At 36.0% G+C, this 16,693-nt stretch overlaps 1 protein-coding gene across 1 annotated transcript; it reads right to left on the bottom strand.

The window, feature by feature from the left end:
• Positions 1 to 3,712: 3,712 nt before the first annotated feature.
• On the bottom strand, positions 3,713 to 16,488 carry LOC140157987 (gamma-aminobutyric acid type B receptor subunit 2-like). Its single transcript, XM_072181236.1, has 10 exons — positions 16,339 to 16,488; positions 15,361 to 15,427; positions 14,264 to 14,344; positions 13,269 to 13,419; positions 12,485 to 12,554; positions 10,964 to 11,071; positions 5,840 to 5,965; positions 4,704 to 4,881; positions 4,233 to 4,376; positions 3,713 to 3,765 (listed from the first exon to the last, which is right to left on the bottom strand). The coding sequence occupies exons 1-10, from the start codon at positions 16,486 to 16,488 to the stop codon at positions 3,713 to 3,715; spliced, it is 1,128 nt and encodes a 375-aa protein (XP_072037337.1).
• Between the last annotated feature and the right edge of the window lie 205 nt (positions 16,489 to 16,693).

Raw genomic sequence — 16,693 nt, 5'->3', positions numbered from 1 at the left:
CGGACATATTTATTGCGCTCTTTATAGAAAAAATTATCGAGTGGCGGTGAATTTGAACGAAAATCGCACTACACTCTCAGAACATTGGATAAAAAATGGATCTGGTGGTAGAGCTGCCGCTGATAAATCATCGTAAGTCTTGATCGCAGTCTCGGCCTCGCACACACTTAAACTAAGCGTTATACCCGATTGAATGATATACTTATAATTTACTACATACAAACGTCTCCAATTGTAGTTCATTGTGTACTCATTTAACCTGAGTCTAAACTTACCAACATATTGGTTAAAATATAAACAGTGAAATGAACTTTCCATATATTGTGTTCAACCAACTATTGGTTGTATTTTGCCCAACATGCTTTGCCCAACTGGTTGGTTACCGTAATGTTAACCAGTAGTTGTTAATGTTTTTAACCGACCTGTAGTTATATTGTTAACTAACCCAGGTTGGTTAACAATATATCAACTGTTGGGCTGTTTACCTGTGAATACATAGTTGGTTAAAATTGTTAACCAATGTTCTAAGAGTGTAGACGACATGTCAGAGGTCTTGTCATCCTCACCATAACATTGACCCCTGTCTCATTGTAAAATCTATACTTAGGTTCATGTTATTTGTTTACAAATCAATTTTGTTGTTGTTTATTCTTTGTCTTTAATCTATTTACCTTGAGAAGCAACGACGAAAGAGAAGAATGCCGATACATGTACTTGTTTCCTGTTGTTTTAAAACTCTCCACTCTAACCTGTGAAGATCCGGTGTTTGTCACAGATTCACGCCTGAAGTTTGTATGATGATATTTCCAGAAGATGAAAATCTGAAAAATATCATGTCAACTTTAAGTATATTTTCATGCGCTCTTGGAAACTACAACATTGAGGAAAATTTTGTTATTCGAACTAAGTTCAACAAGGAAAAAATGTGTGGAAGAGCTCCTATAATTAAAGTCCAAATTGGTTGAAATAACTAATTTTCAGCTAGATTTGAGGGTAACGTCTTTAATAGCACAAATATTTTGCCTATAATTGAAGACAGAGATAAAAAAAAAAAAAAAGAGACTAGTTTGCGTCTGACGTCACTGTCAATCAAATTCTCAACAATCCTTGATTGGTTAATAGCGCGTACAAGGAAGGTCGATTTATCTGGTGCCGATCAGAGAAAAGGAATAGTATTTAATGGCGAAAAATTATGTATATACTTTTACAACGCAAAAAGCAACTTTTCTAGACATTGTTGACATGGTGTCTTCGCGAAAGCAAGTTTCCTACTATTAACACCTAACTTTTGAGATGGTTTGTATGTTTGAAGGTGCAAAATTAACAATTAGGCGCCCGGTTTTACCGCCGTGTTCAGCAACTCATTTCATCTCGACACTTGTAAACAAACCGTGCTCGAATTTGATTGACAGAAGACGTCAGACGCAAACTAGTCTCTTTATTTCTGTCTTTCATTATAACCCTAAGTGGTTTTACCTTTGGCAGAAAGAGTATACATAATACAATAGATGTTGTAATGACCATCGCCAATCCAATAAACGTAAACTGAGAGTGTTAAGGTTTTGCGACGAAATGGCGAAAACTGCAACGGTTACGACAGCCACAATAGCAATGAGATACACCGAGGCGCCGATGTGTTTGCCTAATTAGAGAGAAACTTTCTATTAATCATCTTCTTTTATCGCATCCACCTCCTTCATCATTCTCTTCCGTTTCATTCTCTTCCGTTTCTTCTTCTACACATCCTTGCATCTTCTTCTTTGGTTTCTTCTTCTTCTATTTCATTTCTTCTCTCTGAAATGACTCTGATTGTAACACTTATTTATACTGTTGTTTGTAGTGTTATCATCAGTTCATGTTTTATTCATTTATCTTCTTATAATTAATCAGCTTAATGATATTAGCATAATTATAGTGCATAAATTTTGAAAACAATTGTGGATTACAACGTTATACAAGATATTCTTACTATCATTTAAAGCTGCATAATGCACGTTACGCGTTTTCCAGGCCAAAAACACTCCGACAACCAGCAACAAAACCTTCGTTAACACCAAGAAAACCACAAAGTGGGCTTTGTATGTGGATTGGCATTGTCGCAACACTGGTATAGTGTATATTTCTTTTTCAGGTTCTGTGGTGTCAAACTGGAAATAGAAAGATATGAAATACAAATAAATTCGTCGGCTGTATTTACATAGTGACGTATAGAGGGGCACCGCGAATAAACAACTTTTCCAGAAAATCGGGTTTGAAGAAATGCCAATTTAAAATAGAGTTGTGTAAATCAGACATTCATCATATTTTGTAAATGATGTGAAATATCTGTAGTAAACTAAATAAATTTAATTTTCATATATTTTTCAAAAGAAATAAATACATAATATTGCTGGCAAACTGAAAACAAGAAGTACAAAACTATACGTCAATATGGAAAACACGCAAAACGCAATACCCTAACCTAACGTTAACCTTACACCACCTCGACTCGATCGCCGTGTAATCCCTATGTATATTGTGTATGTACATTTTCTACAATTTCTTTGATTTGCTCTATATTTAAAATGTAATCGTAAAGAGAAAAACACTTTTTTTATGCGTGGTGTAGGTCGTCTTTATAACGTATCGTTTCCTTCATGTAGGTACGCATCATTATCAAGTTGAGCCATCAGAGCGTCTAATGCTTGCCTCTTCTGTAACAAAAACAGAGGGAGAATGTAATATAACTTGTTCCACAAAAACGGACATATTTATTGCGCTCTTTATAGAAAAAATTATCGAGTGGCGGTGAATTTGAACGAAAATCGCACTACACTCTCAGAACATTGGATAAAAAATGGATCTGGTGGTAGAGCTGCCGCTGATAAATCATCGTAAGTCTTGATCGCAGTCTCGGCCTCGCACACACTTAAACTAAGCGTTATACCCGATTGAATGATATACTTATAATTTACTACATACAAACGTCTCCAATTGTAGTTCATTGTGTACTCATTTAACCTGAGTCTAAACTTACCAACATATTGGTTAAAATATAAACAGTGAAATGAACTTTCCATATATTGTGTTCAACCAACTATTGGTTGTATTTTGCCCAACATGCTTTGCCCAACTGGTTGGTTACCGTAATGTTAACCAGTAGTTGTTAATGTTTTTAACCGACCTGTAGTTATATTGTTAACTAACCCAGGTTGGTTAACAATATATCCAACTGTTGGGCTGTTTACCTGTGAATACATAGTTGGTTAAAATTGTTAACCAATGTTCTAAGAGTGTAGACGACATGTCAGAGGTCTTGTCATCCTCACCATAACATTGACCCCTGTCTCATTGTAAAATCTATACTTAGGTTCATGTTATTTGTTTACAAATCAATTTTGTTGTTGTTTATTCTTTGTCTTTAATCTATTTACCTTGAGAAGCAACGACGAAAGAGAAGAATGCCGATACATGTACTTGTTTCCTGTTGTTTTAAAACTCTCCACTCTAACCTGTGAAGATCCGGTGTTTGTCACAGATTCACGCCTGAAGTTTGTATGATGATATTTCCAGAAGATGAAAATCTGAAAAATATCATGTCAACTTTAAGTATATTTTCATGCGCTCTTGGAAACTACAACATTGAGGAAAATTTTGTTATTCGAACTAAGTTCAACAAGGAAAAAATGTGTGGAAGAGCTCCTATAATTAAAGTCCAAATTGGTTGAAATAACTAATTTTCAGCTAGATTTGAGGGTAACGTCTTTAATAGCACAAATATTTTGCCTATAATTGAAGACAGAGATAAAAAAAAAGAGACTAGTTTGCGTCTGACGTCACTGTCAATCAAATTCTCAACAATCCTTGATTGGTTAATAGCGCGTACAAGGAAGGTCGATTTATCTGGTGCCGATCAGAGAAAAGGAATAGTATTTAATGGCGAAAAATTATGTATATACTTTTACAACGCAAAAAGCAACTTTTCTAGACATTGTTGACATGGTGTCTTCGCGAAAGCAAGTTTCCTACTATTAACACCTAACTTTTGAGATGGTTTGTATGTTTGAAGGTGCAAAATTAACAATTAGGCGCCCGGTTTTACCGCCGTGTTCAGCAACTCATTTCATCTCGACACTTGTAAACAAACCGTGCTCGAATTTGATTGACAGAAGACGTCAGACGCAAACTAGTCTCTTTATTTCTGTCTTTCATTATAACCCTAAGTGGTTTTACCTTTGGCAGAAAGAGTATACATAATACAATAGATGTTGTAATGACCATCGCCAATCCAATAAACGTAAACTGAGTGTTAAGGTTTTGCGACGAAATGGCGAAAACTGCAACGGTTACGACAGCCACAATAGCAATGAGATACACCGAGGCGCCGATGTGTTTGCCTAATTAGAGAGAAACTTTCTATTAATCATCTTCTTTTATCGCATCCACCTCCTTCATCATTCTCTTCCGTTTCATTCTCTTCCGTTTCTTCTTCTACACATCCTTGCATCTTCTTCTTTGGTTTCTTCTTCTTCTATTTCATTTCTTCTCTCTGAAATGACTCTGATTGTAACACTTATTTATACTGTTGTTTGTAGTGTTATCATCAGTTCATGTTTTATTCATTTATCTTCTTATAATTAATCAGCTTAATGATATTAGCATAATTATAGTGCATAAATTTTGAAAACAATTGTGGATTACAACGTTATACAAGATATTCTTACTATCATTTAAAGCTGCATAATGCACGTTACGCGTTTTCCCGGCCAAAAACACTCCGACAACCAGCAACAAAACCTTCGTTAACACCAAGAAAACCACAAAGTGGGCTTTGTATGTGGATTGGCATTGTCGCAACACTGGTATAGTGTATATTTCTTTTTCAGGTTCTGTGGTGTCAAACTGGAAATAGAAAGATATGAAATACAAATAAATTCGTCGGCTGTATTTACATAGTGACGTATAGAGGGCACCGCGAATAAACAACTTTTCCAGAAAATCGGGTTTGAAGAAATGCCAATTTAAAATAGAGTTGTGTAAATCAGACATTCATCATATTTTGTAAATGATGTGAAATATCTGTAGTAAACTAAATAAATTTAATTTTCATATATTTTTCAAAAGAAATAAATACATAATATTGCTGGCAAACTGAAAACAAGAAGTACACAACTATACGTCAATATGGAAAACACGCAAAACGCAATACCCTAACCTAACGTTAACCTTACACCACCTCGACTCGATCGCCGTGTAATCCCTATGGCGTTACTTTTCGTCAGTTTCATTCCATAGTGGCGTAAAGGTCCGATACGTCACTATGACACGTAGCGAGGTGTATGCCACTATGACATTTAAAAAAAAAATTTTTGCTGACATTTCTTAAGTATAAAATGTGTATAAAAAGTGGCGTATAGTCGGTACGCCACTATATGGAAAGCACAAAATTTCACTTTGTAACTCTACCCCACATTTAGAAAATTAGCTAATTTTGACAGATTAGACTGAGAAAAATGAAAGAGAGCATCATTAAAACATATGTGCCATTTTCAAAAAAATGACCAAAAATCACTAAACGCCACTATGGAATACAGCCGACGAGTTATGAACATATCCGTATACTGACGAATACCAGATAACCGGAACTATAAACCGGCCCTATAAATATCATGATTATAACACGTGAAGTACCATATTCGAATCGCCAATCGCGGGTAGCGACCATGATAAATCGATAGTCGCCATCTACAGTCAGTGTAATACAAAGGGACGGTTTATAGTTATATCAATTTATCGGTAGAGAAAGGGATATGCTTGACATCAGTCATATTAAACGAAGAAGTATTGATCATATGGATACCTGTGCTTCAAGTCCCATGTCGAGTATAAACAAAGGGTCCACTAAAATCCAAACGCATATCATTGCGAGATCAATTGCAGCTAAAGCAAACACACACCGCACTAGAACTCGGTCTGTAAGATTTATCTATTCGCAAAGAAAGTATCAGAGACAATCACGTTAGAATACGTTATAAGAATGTGACGGTTTGCAAAACGACGGTGGTGGGGTAAGATATGATTCCTCTATAATGCTTATGAGTTCTGGTCGTTCAATGCTTTTAGAATGAAATCAAAATTTGACCGGCGGTTGACCGCCGGTACTATCAGGTTCCGCCCGGTTTTATTTTCTAAACAATTGAAACCGGACGGAACCGGTGGTCAAACGCAACCACCGGTCGAGTTTTGATTTCATCCCTTAGATTGAATGTAAGGATTTAAATAAGAGTATTTTATTTTTGTACTGTTGTTATCTCGGTATATACTGTTGTACCACATATGATGACGTATCATTCCGTAAATATGGCACACCGTCATCGTCCCTATATCTTCATGTTAAAAATTGCCGTGATAGTACGATGAATCCTCACGTTTTTCAACAACTACGCAAGGTGATTTTGTTCGAGATAGGCCGTGCGACTCAGGCTAAGCATACAATTTGAGATTTTGAGAGCCTGCCACACTGTTTCTATTCTATGTTTTACGATTTTCGCATGATCAATATATGGCTGGCCGTAACCGCCACAACGTGGAGCTGCTACGCGTAGCTTACTTTTCGCTTCGCGGAGCTAAATTGACCAATCATGTTAAATCTTTTCATTACGCGGAGCCAGTGGATGCATCCTCGTTCCAGAGAGAGAAAACTCTTGCCAAAATTAATGTTTACTATGGGGATTTTAAATGAATCGATTATGAATAAACCACGACCAGTTGTACAGGATCAATACCATTGTTTGATTAGTGTATAGTCAATGTTACCTTGCATGCATGTGTCATGTGTGTGGCGTGTTTGTTTGTTTGTTTGTTTGTCTACTGTGTCAAGCCAGGATCACTGACACCCACGGTACTGATACTCTCATACTATCACAGTGATCATATTGTTGAATGTTGTTGACTTTAAAATAATCATGATGTAGTCATGTCTACAGAAGAATTCACCACGACCTTTGAAGGACTTAAACCCCATTAAAAGCTATTAAACCAAGATAACACTCAATGAAAACAGCTCAACTATGTTACATCAGATCTTCTCTGGTTAAATACACACTGCACTTGTGTCTGTTTTACCTGTGTAATGAGCAATGAGCTGGTATTATAGTTTCAGTTGGGTGAACGATTATAAATCGAACGCAAGGTAACAATACTGTGCGCTTTTGTTTACGAAATGAGACAATAGTCTGCTTATTGTTAACCAGCGTTCTTGAAAATGAGAAGCTTAATGACTTAACACGGTTTAGAAATAATTTCTTCATATTTTTTGGTGTTATCTGTCGTTTACATATCCTTCCTAAAACACAAAAGTACCGTACCAATATTTCCAAACACCTAAATTAGCTAAAAATTTAGGACATGTTACAAAACTATATTTTCTAGAATTTCAGAGAATACTTTAAATATTGGCCGGTTATTTTTTACACAGTGACGTCAACTAGGCAATGGCCTATACTTCTAACATACACTATTTGTAGAGGTCACGCGTCAATGGCGAGCGCACTGAGTATTGTGTATTGGAAAACGGACAGTAACTACAGTATGTATGGCCTACTACTAGTATATAAAGTAAATCCAAACTGGTTTGCAGTTTGCTGAAGGTCGAATTCCGCAGGCCACACTGCGCAAGTTATACAAATTAGCTCCCGGCGATACACCGCAGATCGCAGAACTGTGTGCATGGTTTACCACCACTCTGCCTAGCTATATAGTTAAGTACAATACTGTATGAGTTTCTTATGAGTGCATGTCCATCTTAATAATAAGTCGGTTCGTAGTTTTCATAAACTACTTTTTGAATCATAACTTTCGTGACCGAGGATATCTTGCAACTACGTGACGCTCGTCTGGCAAATTCTTAATGAATAAATTCGCTTTACGTAATGAGTAAGTCGTACTTGATTGGTCAGTTTTACCTCCAAGTAATGAAAAACTCTAACATGATCATGATTGGTCAATTTGGCTCCACGGAGCAAAAAGTCAGCTACGCGTAGCAGCTCCACTTTGTGGCGGTTGCGGCCTACCATATCAGTATCAGTATTGTGAAAATGTTATTTGTTGTCATCACAGGTTTTATCTTACATACACTAACTGGAAATTAAATACACTAATTAGTGAGGACCGGCATTTTGCTGTGGATATGTTTAACTGCAATTTGCGGGTAAAAAATTTGAAATCCTGGGTAAAAATTGTGATCATATTCAACTCTTTGGGAAAATAATTACATAAAGGAATGCATGTAAAATCCGGTGCAATACAATGTACATTATTGACACACTATCACTCTCTTTATATACGTCAATAATAGAATATCGATTTCAATCGAATTGAATACATTGCTCAGTTTTGAGTTTGTAGTTGACTACTAAGCGACCTAAGCGATCGATTGCTAGCCAATCAGATAGAACTCATTTTCTTGCGTTCGGTGAAATACCACTCGCCCGTCGCTCACCAAAAGAGTATTAAATTTATATTTATCGTATAGGACGTCGACACTGGCGGACTACTCAAATGCATTCAACAAAAGCATGATTGCAATCTACCGTGACAGTTCGTCTCACACACATAACCCTGCACTACGATCAAATAGGTTGATGACAACATTTGATTGAATGGACTTCAAAATCCTTTGTTTGGAGCCAATCGATAAATTGATGCAGGGCCTCTGTAGACGAATACAATTTCACGCATTCCTGCACCTCAATGGCTGCCAAAGTTGGGTCCCCGTCGGCTCCACCTCACCTAAAATGTGAAATGATGCGGCCTTGGAGGGTATGGCGGACTACTCAAATGCATTCAACAAAAGCATGATTGCAATCTACCGTGACAGTTCGTCTCACACACATAACCCTGCACTACGATCAAATAGGTTGATGACAACATTTGATTGAATGGACTTCAAAATCCTTTGTTTGGAGCCAATCGATAAATTGATGCAGGGCCTCTGTAGACGAATACAATTTCACGCATTCCTGCACCTCAATGGCTGCCAAAGTTGGGTCCCCGTCGGCTCCACCTCACCTAAAATGTGAAATGATGCGGCCTTGGAGGGTATTTTAAACTGCATTCTATCACCTGTGTTACACGTAGACAAAAGAATAATGACAGTGCACAACACAAAAGAATCTAACATCGAGTTTTAAGCGGCTTTAATCCACCCAATTAGGCAGTCACTACACCAGTTTGGTGCATGCGGGGACCCGTCATGGCCGACCAAATTCTGACTATGACTTGGCTCGTTGGATTCGTCTATATTCCCATTCGTTTGGGAGGTTTGACTTCCTTTTTGTGGCGCCCTCTACGGAGGGGCCACATATAGGCATGTACTTTGTGAAAAGCTTCTAATTTCACTCTTGCTAGATTTACTCCTTAATTGTTTTGCTAAAATTATGCCCAGCTCAGAAATAAAACCACAATATGCTAGGATTTTATTTTATTATTGTTTTCTGATATGCACGGGATAAAATGATGTGTGTATATTCTTTGTTTAAAATACAAAATTAATGGACTTATAAAAACACCAAATAACCCGTGACCTTTGTATGGTTTAAACCAGTTTACCGCCTCTTAGAACCCGATAGACGGTGACATTTGACCATTCTAATTATGTATGTTTTGAACATGTTTGCACATGAACTAGTTGTTTACAGTGTGAAGAATCTACAACATGCTCATCTATCAGGGCACAGTTCTTTAACCCCAATACATTTGTGCATTCATTGAATGACCTTTGAAAATGTGAGTACAAAAACTCATACTTTGCAACTTAAGGTCAAATTTTGCACTATGATTGTTTAATTGAGGTTATTGATAATATGCCACTGGAATTAGTCATTGTGGTCCATAGTGATTGCACGCGGTGCACCTAATCCTTAAACCAACACCAATTAATTATAGTTGACCAACACAACCACTGACCAATCATGAAATCACTAATTGGTTTATGACTTTATGTGCTTGAATCGACTGCTAACTGATTGTGACCAAAGATATTAGAAGCTCAGTATCTTTGTGGTGACTATCTCTGATAAAAAAAACATTAATTAATGAAAATCAGTTCTGGTCTGCAGAGAAAGGAATACATTCGGAAGACATGACTGTGTTGAAGGTCAGAAGTGTATTTGCAAAAATAATATTCATTGTAATGCCTAACTGCTGGGAAGGGTTCCTAGCAAGGTTAAGTGAAAGAAACCCCACTGGCTATTTTGTCTGTTTAAAATAGAGTTCTATGACGTAATTTTGTTATTTATTAATTAATTTTAGCAGAATTAATAACATAAAAATGGGCTGTGCCGTTTCATGAAGAATAACGATCGATCTTACCCTTGATTTAACAGGCCTGTCAATTTCTTGGTATTGTTTGATATGAAAGGAGGGTATGATTGTTTTGTATTAGTTTAAGTATTTCCTAGCCTCTCTTAGCCACATGGTTAGCTACAAAAGACACAGAGTATACCTTAGGATAAACTGGCATGAGTGCGCCGACCCCAAGTTTTCAACATTTCAGGATTGTTTCTGGACGGAGGTCGGGTGAAAAACGAAATTACGTTTACATGACTTTGTCGAAATTCGTCGTGTGACAAGAATGAGTGTATAAATGACTAGGGGGAAGCTTACTTATTTGTGTCTTCTAGTTATCCATCATATACCCTAGGCCCTGCATAACGAAATTCAACAATATTCAATATCCAAAGCAATATCCTCACTACAATAGGCTCCCAAAACAGAACTCCGACCCCACATAATCGCAAATTGACACGAAAGCTTCATTCCGTGAAGCATTTCTCTCGTATTTGTTCATCTTCTACTCTTCCCTAAAAAAATCATTATAATACCAAATCTAATCACCATGGAATTCACCATATCCCGTCCAGCTCACATTGGGCGCCACATTCCTTTTTTAAAGGAATTTTTATTACGCATAGGGGTGGCTTACCTTCACGCCTTTGTTAGAGTTTTTAAATATGGCATATACACGGTAGGTTTTCAAACAGAGCGTCCCCATTCCTAGGGTAAATCCAACTGAAGTACATATGTAATGTACCTATGAACAATTAAGTGACAAAAAGGACAAAATACAAGACACAAAGGCGATGAAAAGAACATTTTGTTGTAGCATTATGTCTTCTCAAGGAAAACATAGTATCTATAAAAATGAACAACAAGACAATCCCAGCAAACACAAACTGGTTATATTTAAGGTTTTGGTTTTGGTGAAAACATTTTAATAACATTAAAATGTCGGGTTATACAAAGGTCATGAAAACGTTTTAAAACGTTGTATATGAAAAAATGCTACAAAAACATTTTTTAAATGTTGCCAAAATGTTATTGTACAATAATTTTACAAACATTTTTCCAAAATGTTGAAAAAAATATCTTGTCAACATTTAAATAACATTATAGTGTTGAATGTTTGCGTTATACGCTTTATATATCCTTAATTTATATAACCCGACATTTAAACGTTTTCTGTCAATATTTGCTAACCTTTTGCGAATAATGTGAAAAACGTTTTGTGTTTGCCTCCCAAATTCATCTCTCCATCTTGCACGGTTGTTTGATGTGATCCTTTATTAATTTTTCTAACAAAACATTATAAAATGTTCAATTCTAGACCTGGACCATACCAACAGTTATCCCAATAATAGCTATTTTTAACATAGATTATCGTTTCTATATCAAATTTACCTTTTCTGCTTTTTTGTGGTAATTTTTATTCTATAAACAAATTGAGGGCGCTATTTACAAACATTTTAATTTAAATTGGCCAAATAAGTTGAATGAAATTACAACGGATTACAAAAGGATCCGATTTATCTTTGTCTGTGAGTTACAATTTGTAAATCAAAGATTTGAACCAATCCACGGTCTCGTTAGAGATTGGTGTATATACTTCATAATTTCCAGTCATGCTTTTTATGCATAGTTTTAAAGAATATTACCAACTTTAGATGAGTTTGAAACGTTACGACTTCTAACTTTTGGTTGGTGCACACGAACTTTTCCTTTAAAGCCATAATGTACGATCTTATAATATAAAATTGGTTATTTTTTTTCAAACGTGATTTTTTTTTGCATATTTGTAATGTTTCCCAACTTGCGTCTAAATGGAATCGGCCAAATTTGTTGTGTTCGTAGGTCAATAGAGCGACATATTATCATAATTTAAGAGTTATGACAATATGTCCTCTCATAGAACTGCGTGTTAAATGGCCAAAATAACCAGTGGGGTTTCTTTCACTTTACCTTGTTATTTCAACCTAAAATGGACAGCAACTCTTCCCGTCAGTTATTACTTATATTATTTCAACATTTTGAATAAAGAATAACAAAATCAAAATTTGACGGAAATCGTACATTAAGGCTTTTTTCAAGTTGATGAATTGGTACTTACATAACACGTTAAGGGTGTTTGAAATCTTTTTATCGAGTTCTCAACGGCAGAAAGAATTACTGAAGCATACATTAAGATACCACCAGTCAACATGAAGGTATTCATAATCGGACTGGTCATTTTTATTGCTCTAAAATAAACAAAGAAAGAATGAAAAATCGTTTGATTTGTACATCAATATCTACTATACTAAAATAATGAGCGAAGTCTGTGTGTCCGGCTGTCTGTGTGTCCGGCTATGCATTTCGCCGTGCTTCGACGCATCGATCCGATATTTCGGATATGGATAGGTATCGGGAAAAGCATGTTGACCGGGTGGTTCTGAAGGTCATCGGAGGTCAAGGTCAAAGGTCAAAATTTCAAACTTTGTCCGATCGGGCTCAAATTTGGTGGGTGGAATCCTTGAGAGGAGGGGAATATTATGCGCCAAAGGTCATTACGGAGGGTTCAAATTTCAAACTTTGTTCGATCGGGCTCAAACTTGGTGGGTGGATGAATCTTTGATATAAGGGGAACACGTAAAAATATAATCTAGGTCATCCGAGGTCAAAGGTCATCCACGGGCTACATTTTAAACTTTGCCTAATTTGGCTTAAACTTGGTGAGAGTAGTTCTCCATATCATGGAAGCATGAACAAAATCAAACCGAGGTCAATTGAGGGCGAAGATCATATAGGGTCAGTATTCCCAATTGGGCTTAAAAGTGGTAAAAAGAATCCTCGATATGACGGGAACATGTCAAAAAGTCAGGGTTCAAATAGCATCGCTATCAGTTACTCTCACAGCTACGGGTCAAAATCATAAGTGAGCAGTCGTAAATTGTGATGTTTTATTGTATTCGTACCTTTCTTTTCTGTATCTGATATTTATAAATAGAAATACAAGTGCCAGCACAATGCCAAATGATGTCAGCGTTAATATAACTATTCGATTCCATGATCCAATGAGAACAATTTCATTGCGATATGTTTTGCCATCAACTGGTATAAAATTACCTGGAACAATTAGAAAATAATAAAATACTAGTACACTATTGTAGAAATTTGTTAAATGTAAAGCTACTTAGCTACTTAGTATTTTGTTCAGAACTTACCAGCCAACGTTTATCTCGTCTGGATTAGTCAGGTATTTGACCATTGACCTTTTCAAACAGGTGATTTATAGAGCTAAAAAGGTGTAGATAAGCAGTAGCTATGCAATTCATTATGATTTTAAAACTATACTGCGCCAATAAAGTATCCTTACACTTGGAAAAATAATCACAATTTCCAAACTGAACAATATTGGGATAAATTTGGTTTTTTAATAGATGCACTAATCCTGCACATTATGACACCACATTGAATCCAATGTGACCTCAAGAAGTAAAGTTACAAGCAATTGGATAGACAAAGGTCCCGTTTTAAAAGTGACAAACTGGTCTATACAAGGCGTAAAAAGATTCCAACAAGCGCAACAAAGAGACAACACAGTTTCTTCAATGAAGCGTTATTTATAGCAGTTTTTATTTCAGTTTTTACTTCTCTGTACTTTTCATAACTTTCATGTTATTTGTCAGTTCTTTTGTTTCAGTTTTCTTTTGTTCCTTTTGTTTTAAATTAAAGCCAAACGCATAAATTAGCCATTCACTAATCTCAAACCAGATGTCTAGTCTGTGGAGTTTTGAATAGGCCAGTTTGTCACTTTTAAAACTGGACCTTCGTCTAATCAAATGCTTGTAACTTTGCTTCTTGAAGTCACATTGGATGCAATGTGGTGTCATAATGTGCAGGAGTAGATAGTGCATCTATTAAGAAGACATGCAACAACCATAAACGTTAAATAAGAAAATGTACGTACCAGCCCATTTGATACCAATTTCAAACCTTGACGAATTTTCACCATTTTCATCGAAGGAAAGAATTAGATTACGCCTTTGATCTGAAAAATGGGGAAAAATAAAAGATATAGATTGTATATAACAGTATATGACATTTAGATATACATAATAGACTATATATCTTTAATATGTTTAAACATTGTAAAAGTTAATTGTGGAAATAAATATTTCATATAGCGTTCCCGGTAGCGTTTAGGGACCGTTCACAAACACTTGTAGGGGGGAGCCTGATGCAAAAAATTTTATTGCGAAAAATTTTCGGGGCCCCCCTTTACAGACCTAGAAAATTTCAGGACCCCTTTTTGACATGAAAATTGTGGGTCATTTTTTACATGAAAATTGTGGGTCATTTTTTTCAGGGCCCCCTTGGGAGGGTCAAAAAATTTCAGAAATGGTGATGTTTATAACTAATTAAAACGAGTTCCTAACATGATTTATCATAAACTCTATACATTAGCCCAGCCAAATTGCAACATCTGATCATCATAGCAACACCAAAGATGAAAGTTATAAGTAAGTTAAGTTGTCAAAAAACTGCTAATGGACATAAAAGTAAAGTGGCGACTTTTGGTAAATTTTTGTAAAGTTTTAAACTATACCAATGCAGTTCTCTCATCATAAGGGTTGAACAAAATAGTATAGTTTGTCCTATCTCCGACGTACAGTTCTTGAGTTAAAGAAAAAAAGTCAAAATGTGGACCGCGCGATATTTTAAATATAGAAAAGCCATACTTCTGCTGTTGTGTAACCTGGGTAACAGGCAAAAGAGGTAAATGCCATTTGAACCATGCTGACTGAAACCTATTTTGTGATGTTACATATTATGTAACAAAACATCCGAAATAATGCAAACTGTTTTTTATTTCTATTTATTTTTTCCAGGGATCAATTATTAGAGGTCATTTTGACCAAATCAGGGCAATTTTCAATTGTTGACCCATATGGAGCCTTTTTCTTCTTTTTTGATATGTTATTGTTGAGGATGATTTCGGTGTAGAGATGTTGCAATTATATACAAGTAAAACTATTAATTTCCTAGCTCGACTGGGGTACATACCAACATATTGTGATATGATCAGCTTCTGGCCCTTCCGATCACGAGTCGTATTTGTCTTCATCAAACCCTAGAGAGACATGGATTATAAAAAAAAATAGTTTGTTATTTCCTTTCAAACCAGGCTGCTACATACTACGCATTGAAAAAGGAGGCTGCGAATGTGAATGCAAGAGAGCAAATAAAAAAGAAATAAGATTTAAAAAAATACAATTTTAAATAGATTTATCAAGTTTTGAACAGGTATTAGCCAAGTCCTTTGTCAAAATTGATAATAGACCAGAATACCCTTTAATTTCTTTGCAAGAGGTTTTGCTGTTCAATTTGATAGATGTGCTTCCAAATTTGGTTCAGTGCAAAGTTCTGCAAACAGTTGGTCAGCTTTGCGATTACAACTTGCAAGCACATTGATGCTTGCAGGATGCACGCAGCTGGTTTTGCAAGCGTGTACATGCTTGCAGAAAGGTTGCGCTAGCTGTTTTTGGTGATTGCATTTTCGTAAGGGTTATATCTTTATGTTTGGGAACATAGATTGTAGGGGAATAATGCAATGTAGTTTAGTTTTATCTGATAAGTCTTGCGAGACAACACAACTCTAGCGTTTTACCAGGTCAAATCCGGGATCAAATCACGCACAGCAATTTCGTCACGCAAAGCCGCCTTGTGATATGTGATGCGATCAAGCAAAATCAGTCGGAACTCGGAAATATAAAATTTTCAGTTTCTTATAGGATAGTAAAAAGCATTTACAAAGCTGTATTTTGCAGAAAACCCCATTGAAATTGAACAACCAGTTCCGAAGGTATGAACAACTAAAGAGTTTCTAAAACAGTAGGAAACAAAAGCAAATATTTCCTTTCTTTGGCTATATCTCAAAATCAATATCTCCGAGTTCCGACTGATTTTGCTTGATCGCATCACATATGTATAAGAAATATTTCCATGAGCAAAGTAGCGTAAAAAAACCATAATATCGCTTACCGATATTCCAGTGAATTCCACATGACGTACATTATAATTGAAAATTCTCGTCATTTCTTCATCTTCGTAATTGAAATCTTCCAAATTTCGAGGACGATTCAAGTGTCGTAAATCGTCAATTGATTGATTCAATGCCAATGCAATCAGCATGATACTATCGTACAATGATCGGTATGGGTTTCTAGTAATTACATCAAAGATGTTAGTGGCTGTCCAATACTCTAATTGTTCTTTCGTCGGTTTCTGAAAATATGAGGAATAATCATAGAAAGACGCTTAAGGAAGCATAAGAATTTCATTTCCGACTTATCCCTACAAAAGGGACTTAAAACCCAGGTGAACACGGGTGAAGCCC

Source organism: Amphiura filiformis, chromosome 7 (assembly GCF_039555335.1).
Source record: "Amphiura filiformis chromosome 7, Afil_fr2py, whole genome shotgun sequence".
Taxonomy (NCBI): domain Eukaryota; kingdom Metazoa; phylum Echinodermata; class Ophiuroidea; order Amphilepidida; family Amphiuridae; genus Amphiura; species Amphiura filiformis.
The sequence above is the reverse complement of the archived record's forward strand: the minus strand, read 5'-3'. Positions and strand labels throughout refer to the sequence as shown.

Bases quoted from the DNA above. Each gene is read 5' to 3' on its own strand.
- LOC140157987 (XM_072181236.1), bottom strand. From the start codon at position 16,488: ATGCTGATTGCATTGGCATTGAATCAATCAATTGACGATTTACGACAC. The intron at 13,420-14,263 runs GTACGTACATTT...TAATTGTTCCAG, and splicing joins AATTGGTATCAAATGGGCTG to GTAATTTTATACCAGTTGAT. The intron at 11,072-12,484 runs GTAATTCTTTCT...AATTGTTCATAG, and splicing joins GTATCTTAATGTATGCTTCA to GTACATTACATATGTACTTC.